Source organism: Myzus persicae, unplaced genomic scaffold, assembly GCF_001856785.1.
Source record: "Myzus persicae strain clone G006 unplaced genomic scaffold, MPER_G0061.0, whole genome shotgun sequence".
Classification (NCBI taxonomy): Eukaryota; Metazoa; Arthropoda; class Insecta; order Hemiptera; family Aphididae; genus Myzus; species Myzus persicae.
Window position 1 is genome coordinate 67,436 of NW_019104314.1, and position 10,788 is coordinate 78,223.

Below are 10,788 nucleotides of genomic sequence, written 5' to 3' on the forward strand. Positions count from 1 at the left end.
GGGGGGGGGTTAGGGGGCGGTAGCATATACGTTTTCGAATGTGTCCGATCCATGTAGCCGGGTCGTATATCACGGAAGTCCGTCAAGTAGTTTTTCTGTTATTTGCGGTTTGGACATAGGCGCGCACCGCACATAATAATACGTAACATGTTATTATAACAACACTAACCGTTTTGTCAGACGAATCCGAGACATAAATCCTTCACAATATTATTGTTATTATAATATTCTAAACGCGTTTAGCCCTTGCCGCCGCCGCTTCCACGTGAATAAATATTTTATCCGCGTGCATATTACATAAAACATAATAACATTATCATCATTGTATATTGGTACGATTTTATTGTGAAGAAAAACCAACAGAAAATTGATGTGACTCGAATTTAAGTACCGGAAACGGTGGAGAGTGGGGATTACAATGATTACATTATTTTCAGGAACGATTACAATTAAACTGTTGGTAAGTACTTACTTACTTAATAAACTATAGACGAAAATGAAAGATACAATTTGATCACAATACTAAAAATTGTATTTTTATATTTTAAATGTATGGATTTCAAGACGTATTATTATAGTATATGAAATTCTCAAACGGGAGAAAGGATCGTACCCCCTTTTTTGGATCTACCCCCTGATGTGCAACTGATGTCCCAATTGTTTGAATTTATTTATTGTTATTCAAATACTGTTCAGTTTATCAGTATATATTTTATATTTTGCTAATGTTAATATCCAACCTCGCATACAAAATATTAAGCGTGCTGTTGTTAATTTAATTTATTATTATGGTACTTGATATAACATACTTAACTATGTTAAAAAGGCCTTGCCCGTTGAAACAATAATATTTATACTACGTCGCTTGTACGTTATTGCGTTTAATGATGCGCAATACCAACCGAATGATAATAACAGTATTGTAACACGACGATGATTATTATAACCATTGTTGACGAGAATTTCAGTATTAAACGCGTCATTCTCTGCACCGCAAGACACGTTATTATTATATTTTGAAAACCATAATTGGATTGCTATATGCGCAAAAAAAAAAAAAAACAAAACATAAAGATGTGATGCATCATATTATCATAAATTATTTTGGTATAATGCAGAGTGCAGGTTGTGTTTTATTACGTTTTTATTATTTCTGCGACCGTCTCGTTCGCGGTGCACGTTGTTCGCGGATAATTTCCTAGCTGGGGAGAAAAAACCCGCCAACTTACAGTGTGTGACGTTGACGACTTATCTGGCACTTGCCTACACGGCCGCCTCTGCTCGCGCGAATGTTAATGGCGCGAGATGAGCTTTTCCCCTCATATCTTGACACCGCGCGTGGCACATCATCCATTCATTTGCCCGTGGCGGGCGGCGCCGTATAATATTATTCGTGCATTATTAAATATTAAAAATGTCACTTTGAAATGATTAATTCACCTCCGTTGTAAACACGAGTGTGTCCCCAAAGTGTCATTTCTGATTTGCCAGGGCTGTGGAGGTGAAGGTGCGCCGTGGGCTGCTGTGAGGTGACTGTGTTGGGGGGGGGGGCGGAGGCGTTTGAGTCGGAGACTGCAGCAGCAGGAGTAGGGAGCGGGAGCCGCCGTTACGATATCCGAAAAAAGGAATTCGCGCCCGTTCACACCTTTTAAATTATATAAGCCGACGTGTTTACCACGTCAATATTCAACTGCTGCCGAGGTAATTGGTTTCCAGAAGCGATCGGTGGGAGTGAAGGGAGTGAAGACGATAAAGAACAAAACGAAAAAAAAAAACTATATATACCGAGACGTTGGTAATTTTTTTTCTCATTCAATCGTATCATCCGTTCACATCGCGAGATACCGTAGTCGTGTACCATAAATTAATTTCGTGCTTGTTTAATCGATTCCGTTCTTTAGGTTTACTTTATCTGTCCGAGCGAGTATTTTCTAAATTTCTGGTTTTTTTTTCTTTTCACGGTCCTGTTGATCGTTTGAGACTATAAAGTATAATCAGTACCCATTTAAAATATTAAATTCTTAAATCTATATAATATACTGACAGTTGACGAAAATTAATTTTCCTCGGGCGTGTGCACGTAGTTCACGGAGAAATGTATAATATATGTTTGTCATTACGTTATTGACTAACTTTTAGCGTTCTTGTGAATTTGTATCATTTTTATTATCTCTACCTACAATGGTTTTTAATTTTTCGTTTTTATTATTAATCAATCAAAGCAACAACAACCAACGATGCCTCTTCAAATCAATAGCTATAAGAGTTATATTTTTAGGGTTTATTTAAATGTTAATTTTTCGGATATGTTAAAAATCATAATATATTTAGGTGTTAAATATAGGATCAATTCTAGAGAGGTGAGAGATGTATAAACTAAACTTAAAAACTTCGTATGTTTGGATTTATTTTATGTTTTGGTTGATATGATCTCATCTCCACGTTTAAGGCATATCTCTTTTGTATCTGTTTTTATTTCAAAGTATTGTGCTCGGTTTGAATCTAAAAAACAAAAATTTAGAAAGATTTTATTTGTTTTGAATAGGATCATTGATGGTGAGATTTTTACGTCTGAGTTAAAAACGTTGTTTCGTACTTTCGTACAAACTACTTTGCGTTTAAGTTTAAGCTTAAAACTTTGAATTAAAAAATATGTTCTTTACAAGTGTTTTTCTAAACTGTATCTCTAGACAAGGTAATTGGTAGAAGCCTACAATAGTTGATTGTGAAAAACAAGTTATACGTACTCTGAAATTTCAGGTAGTTTGTTGACGTGATTTGTTCATATTATACGAGTTCTTAATACAATTAAAAATGGTACCTACAAGTTTATTCAATAACAATATAAACGAGAGTCGTCTCATTGTTGTAGATAAGATATCGGTAAAGTTTTCTTAAGCTCCATTGATATAAAATTGACACATAAATATGTATGTGATTTATATGATAAGTATAAAACAAAAATCTGAGTTGCTAATATAAAATCAGAAAAGTTATAACTGCTAATAAGTATTGTATTCAAAAAAAACATTTTAAAAGTTATAATTTATTATTTATTAATATATCATTGATGTTTGATACAAGTTTTATAGCTGTATTATATGACAGAATGATGGCCCGAAAAATTGTCGAAAATCGAAACAATAAGTTATAAAACAAAAAACAAATAATAATACATAATTTATTTTTTATAATATTATATGGAATCTATGTATAGTGTGTACCAAGGCAGTCATGTAGGACTAAACTGTAGATGCTTTCTAATAAAAAAATAAGTAAAACAAAAAATTTAAATTTAGTACCCACCTTAATATAATTGTTGAGTATGATAGTTTATTATATTTTATATTGTATTTATACTTTAACTTCATTATAAAAGATGATTACATCCAATTACACTACAAGTTCTAACTATACATTTTCAAATTACATACGACTTTGTTTTTTTATATTTTTATAATAAATCATTCTACTATATTATTTTTTTTTATCATTATTTCCTATACATTACTTAATTTGCTTACTGTACACCTTACGGCGTATGCTGATTATAAATATAATTTTTACTAAACAAATATAAATGTACACAAATACAATATACATACATACGTCAGTACCTACTTTTATATTATTATAATAATATTACTATACTTCTACTGATATTAAATCAATTACAACAAATATTTTATGCCTGAGACAAAAATAAACATATTTTTTTTATTGACGTACAGCTTAAATATACATTATTTATACTTTATTGCTGTGTATACTCATAAAATTAAACTATCGATAAATATTTAAAACTGTGTACTTTGTAATATTCTACTGTATCATATTTATTATACATTATACATTATACATACCTATTTTGTGTATTATTTTATACAAAGAAACTTATTTTCTTTAGAAAAACTCGTTATATAAAATCAACATTTCTCAAAACGTATAAAAGCCTTTGAGTTATAAAATATAAAATAAATAAAAAAAAACTATAAAAAAATATGAGTTGATCTGAGTGATGTTAAAAATACACCAACAGAAGAGAATAACTAAAGTTGATAAATAATAATATATAATATTTGTGTGAGTCGGTAGGAAGAACGATGAAGTGCAATATTGGTACAACTCCGGTAAAATATTATTTAATTAATTATTGAAAGGTATTAAAAGTTGAATGATTTTAAACTTTTGTGAGTATAATCCCAACAGCTAAACCCAATAGTTTTTGCTGAAAATACGTGAAAATTCTATTGGTGATCGTTTATCACCTAACACATAATATGTTATGCATGTGCAAAATATGTAAATAATATTGTATTATACAGAGTAACAGAAGGAAGAAACTTTGTTTGCCTTTCACGTTGTCTATTTTCATACATTTTTGACACATCCGAACTTATCGATTAAGGTCTACACGTCTGGTAAACTAAAGGTATAGTCAGAGTCGTAGGCACGTTGATTTTGAGTAAGAGAATCTAGGCACTATCATATGTACTTTCAAGGTACAAGTAATAGTGTCAGACAAACACTGCATTTAGCAATGTTAACTTAAAATATTTATGGTTCTTCTGAAATGTTTCGAGTGTAAAATTTAATATTATTTATCGTTTGAGATTTTGGTGGAGGGGGGTCCGACCCCTGCTGTATAAGCCTCTGTCCAGTGGCGACAAAGCTTCTTCTGCGGCTTCGGCCTGATGTCCGGTTGTCGATAGCCAACGTTCAATAAACGGTAAATATTCAGACTTAACGTCGTTGCGTCAGCACTATTAATCACGGAAAGACGTATATGGCGGCATACAGTATTATATACCATCGTATTTATACTTAACGCGTGCAATATATTTTGTATTTATATTTTTACGTGATAACGCGAAACGAATTGATCCCCGACGTTCGATTCAATATTTTGGTATGAACCAGCAAATCGTACTACTCATTTCTAACACCACACCAGGGCCCAGATTAACGCGAGTGTTACGGATGAACATGATTTTGGCCCCAAACTTGTAAGCCTACCGCCCTTACAATATTATTCCCATATTTTCTTATAACAAACAAATAATTTAATATAAAATACAATTAAAACCTGTACAAAAATATTTTAATTTTTCTTTCTTAAAACATTTGTAAATATTTTATATATTTTTTTTTTACCTGTTGTCAGTGATGCCTGGAGAGGGGCATGCGGTGTAAGTGCACCACCTGAGAAATAAAAAAAAATTGGATTTTTCAAATAAATAACAAAATACAAAAATTCCTTCTCATAGTTTATAATATTTATGTCCAAGATTATAGCCTTAATTATTTGGTTTACATTGAAAAAAGTCCAGACTTGCTTGCCAAAGTAAGTATAGGTACATTAAATTATTTGGATGTATATGGTGTAGAGTCTAAGACTCTAAGTTGGCTCGTGCACTTTTACCCAAATTTTTTTATTTCGTTTCATCTACCGATACCGTAGTTGGCCTGCGTATCTAATTATAATACTATGTGGAGGAGTGGCGTGTGGATGCACAAAACTACGATGGATACAGTCGAGACTCGAGAGCAAGGCTTGAGTTGACGGATTATACGATGATAGTCGATGAGTTATTTTATAGTCAAGAAAACGTCATCCCCTATTACCTACTTTCCCAATCATCCCTACCTGCCACACCAAAATTATTATAACTTCATCTCTATGGTCTTTTGTAAATCTTAGCGAGTAAATTTACGCTTAAATGTATCATAATAATATATTTATATGCTTATGACTATAGAATATTATATATCTAATATTATATCAGACAACAACTTAAACGGATTCTAAAAAAGCATCCATTTTACGTTCAAAGTTCAAAATAAATAGGTAGGATACGAAGAAAAAGTAATTAAGGTGGTATTGCTAAGTCATGTTCATCTTATTCATTGTAATTATCATACTTCGTGTAGGTATCCATTCAAAGACCATAATAAAAGTTGTCTTCAATATGAATTTAGGATTAGACAAATGAAATTAATGTAGAATAGCAACTATTTGGTTTTTTTATGGGTTTTTTAAGATTAAAAATGTATGACTTTAGTTTTATTATAAGCAAATGACGTATATTTCTCTAATTTAGTGTTCATATAATAAGATTAAGGTTTAAATAATCCCTGGTAAAATTAAAGTTACTATAATGACCAATGATATATTTTGACATATTTTTAATGTAATTTCTACTTCTAAATTTATTCATAATATTTAGACCGTAGTCATATATAATTATAAAAATAATAGTATTTTTGACACATTCATTATGTGAGCTTCAAAGGGTTGATAAAAAAAATATGAAATTAAAAAGTGTTATTTTAATACTCATTACAAATTATAATAATTAAATTAGATTATATTTTAACACTAAATATTTATTTATTCAGTGTTTATTGTATAAGTGTCCATTAAAAAAAAAGTCTTATAAGTAAAGTATAATGAAAAATACAGAGTTTGTAGGTACTTAAAAGTATTATCACAATGTGTAGCTCACTTTTCTAATACTACCAGCCTAAATCATATTTACTTATTATAATATTATACACTATATAAATTCAGTAAATACATATTATTGTGAATGAAAAAAATTAAAAAATCTTAGGTACCCATGTATGGCATTAATACAACACTTAATAGAATTGTGGGAAGTAAGATTTTATAAAAAAAAAAAAAATAGTTTATTTAGAAGAAAATACTTTTTTCAAGGCCTGTTCCATATACAGTGATTTAACAAGTATGATCATCCCCTTATTTTCTGGAAGTTGGAATTTCGAATACACTTTAAGACCAAATTTTCCGATTATGAAGATGTTAGCATTATTTGAAGAGAGAATATTAGAGGTACAAACTTCTATTTTTCAAATGAAAAAAAATGTTGGAATATCAGAATCAAAAATCAACGTGTAGTTTTTGAGTTATTTAACTTTGTGTCTGAAGGATAATAATTGTGATAGGTCCTCGTGGATATGGTTTTGGAATTTGTAGAGGATATGGTGATTTGAACATTTTAATGATTATATTTATCAATCAAAATTTAAATTGTGAGTATTTGTACATTAGGTACATCCATTTTATATTAATGCTAACCATTATTAAGGACTAATATTTTTAGTATAAATATTTTAATAACTGTAAATCTATTCGTTTGAATTTTGAAATCAGTACCTACATTAAAATGTTCAAAAAAAAAATAACCCACTATATAATTTATAGAAAAAAAAGGTTCTCATTTTGAAAACAGAATTTTTAATTGCCATCCTACATTTAAAGTAATAAACAATTTTAAAAATGTAAATATATCTTCTTAAGCACATTTAAAAATTACAAAAATGTCAATAAATGTAATAATAACGAGAAAATATCACCATTTTGATCACCCCCGGTCATGATGGGTGAATCATCCTGTTTATTACTATGATAAATTTGAAATTCTCTCCCATGGACAGATAGATATCTCTTATAATTATATAGAGCTGAAAATATACTAAAATATCTTAGTATATTTAATATTTTTATAGTATTATCGCACCTATGCGTCGACGTTACCACTCGAAATATAAAATTGAAAATACTTCATACAAAAACACAATATTGTACACTTTTTTCGGTACAATAGTAGGTATACACAATCGACCTCGTTTTCCCTCCGGCACAACAGATGCGGTATCCACGCCACGTCACCTGCACGATTTAAAAAAAAAAAATACTGATTAATGCGGAGCACGCGCCCGCAAAATAATTACTACTCTCCGTTCGATTTATCGGCACCGCGTCTGGATGCAGCTATGACATGATAACCATTATAATAATCACGTCATCGTGATCATGGTACACGTGGACTGCAATAATTATGATAATTGTTAGCGCTCGTAGTTTGTTATTTTCGCGAATATTATTGAGATACAGTTATGCGCCTGCACCGCCACCGCTGTCGCCCGCACACCGGAACAAAACGCCATTCGGACCGGATGTGTTCCACACACACAGCAGCGGTGTTATAATAATAACGATAATAATGATGATGATAATAATATTATCATTATAATACTGCTCGGTGTGTTGCGAGAGCGGCGGCGGCGGGAGGACAGACGATGACGATGACGACGACGATGATGATGATAATAATAATAATAATAATAATAATAATAATATTATAATTTATCGTTTAACGTGTGCGCGTGTGTGCGTGTGTTTGCAGGTACATTGCGGTCACGCAGCCAATAAAATACGCAAAGCACAAAAACAACCGGCGAGTGTGGCTGACAATCGTGCTGGTGTGGGCCATCAGCGCGGCAATTGGCAGCCCCATTGTGCTGGGGCTGAACAACACGCCGGACCGGGAACCGGACCTCTGTGTTTTTTACAACTCGAATTTCGTCATTTACTCGTCCCTCTCCTCGTTCTACATACCGTGCATCATAATGGTATTCCTCTATTGGAACATATTCAAGGTAAGCTCGATTATTTAATACACACACACAGACACACACACACACACACACACACATACATATATATATATAAACTTTGAACTGTTTAATATTGTCCGTATATCTTTATATATTTGTATGTACATAATAGCATGTATATATACTCTCGTGTATTTTTTGTATATTATTGTACAAGTGTAATATCATATATTTTGTACCAATAAATAGTTATAGTATACAGATAATACATAATATATTATAGTAGGTATATATTGTACAAAACATACAATTTTATGATCGGGACCAAGAGATTGTTACGCCTTTCGGCGGCACTCGGTGAATTAATAGTGTTACTCTGTCGTCATCTTTTCGTAAATAGGTTATTTTAGGTATACATAATATACAATATTATGAATACATACAGGTACTTGCAGCGTTATTACAATTTGCAATGATAATAATAGGCACCCACGAGTGGAGGGAGCAAGACTGCAGGCGATTCGGATATAAAGAGAGTGGGTTCACCAAGCATGCCCATTGCTCAGCCTGGCTAAAAATTATAAATTATTATGCGTTTATTCAAATTCTGGCCCATGGTCATCTAAATCGAAATTTGAACTAGAAACGACCATATTATTAGGTATCATAGTTGTTGCTTACCTGATCGCCTAGCTAAATATTACTATTGAATCACTTAGTTAATTTTTTTAACTATACTTTTTAAAGGATTTACAAAAAGAAGTTAAAGAAAAATATGCATTTCATTATATCTAGGTATGCTCATTATTTAAGACAATATATGTATGATTGTAATTTATCTACTCAAAAACTACTTGACCAATTTGACGAAAATTTCAGTGATTGCTTTCAGAAATATCATAAAAGTTTTAAGTTTAGTTTGAACAACGTTTGATAAATAAAACTGAACAAATAATTGTTTTTATATTTTTGTTGATTACATGTCATATAAACTATAAATTACTATTATCAAATATTAATGCTTTGTTAATGAAACGAAACTTAAAATAAACAATTTGACACATGCAAGATACAAAACAAAAAATGGCATGCGCATCAGGTTTTTTTTAACATTGTAAAATACACATTACTCTCTATAAAAACAAATAATAGAACCTTTATATTTTTGCGTCAAAAAAAAAAAGTGAAATATATTATTTTATTATGTGTTCAAATATGTCATATACTCATATTGTTCGAAATAATAATATAACATGTATATTATCAATAATTATATTTTGATATCTTGTCACGACTACGCAAGGGTAGTCACATGGTGCTTTTACTGCTTATATAACAGTGGAATGCAAGTGCCATGGATAACGAGTTTTATTTTCGTCGAGATCACCTTAAAAAATATTTAAAATACGTCGACAATAAATTAACCTGTAACAGAACTACTCGCGTTCGAAGCCGTCGCTTGAAGTTGGTTACATAGTTATATTATAAAACATAATTCAAATTGATATTAAACTTACGCATTTTAATATTTTCTTCTTTGTTCGGATAATAATAATAAACAATTTATTAAGTAATATACCAGTTAAATATTATAGTTTTGGTAGGCCAATTTGGAGTGCTCTTCTTCGACCATGGTCGCAACAGTCTCGAACGAATTTGCCTTTTGGTTCATTCGAAGAAATAACCCACAACAACTGTTATTAAAACTATCGTATGTCGTTGTAAGTGAGTTTTATTACACGCAATCGTGTCATGTTTTTTTTATATCTAATAGTTACCGTACAGGACTATCTTGTCACTTAGCGGTGTTAGCGAAACGACAGTTGCAAGGTGTCAACCATGGTCAATTTGTCGGGTTTTCTCCTTTGATGGACATTATCTAAAATCTCGTTTAAAAATATATTTTTTATTTTGCATAACCAATTTGTAATACATTACTTCATATCGAAATGATCATAATAGTGATCATGGTGATCACCTTAATGTGCAAAATTAATGAACAATAACATAGGTATGTAAATTTGTTATTTACTTATTTTTAGATAACAATAATAATGCGCAAAATGCATATAAAGTTCACCATTTTTGTGGTTAACAAAGTTTTTTAACTGCTGAGAGAAGTTCTGTAAGCAATTAGGATATAAACCTAGGTACGTATCAAATATGGAACACATCTCTCGGGGCTATTTTCCACTAGATCTCATCTAAACTTGGGTTTCTGGTACAACAAACCAAGGCTGGGCAAGTTAACTATTTTTTTTAACTCGTTAAGTTAAGTTAATTTGGAAAAATGTAAGTTAAGTTTAAAGTTAAAAGTTACTTTCCTTTTTTATTTAACTCGTTAAAGTTACAAGTTAGTTGGAAAAA

The 10,788-nt window shown here is 31.0% G+C and overlaps 1 protein-coding gene across 1 annotated transcript in view; it reads left to right on the forward strand.

Moving 5' to 3' along the window:
- Positions 1-8,463, forward strand: part of LOC111041102 (dopamine D2-like receptor) — a gene marked incomplete at both ends in the record, with an annotated part of 65,734 nt that extends 57,271 nt beyond the window's left edge. The window contains one exon of the mRNA XM_022325263.1: positions 8,211-8,463. Coding sequence (XP_022180955.1) covers positions 8,211-8,463 — 253 coding nt within the window. The remainder of the gene's footprint in view (positions 1-8,210) is intronic.
- Positions 8,464-10,788: the final 2,325 nt, after the last annotated feature.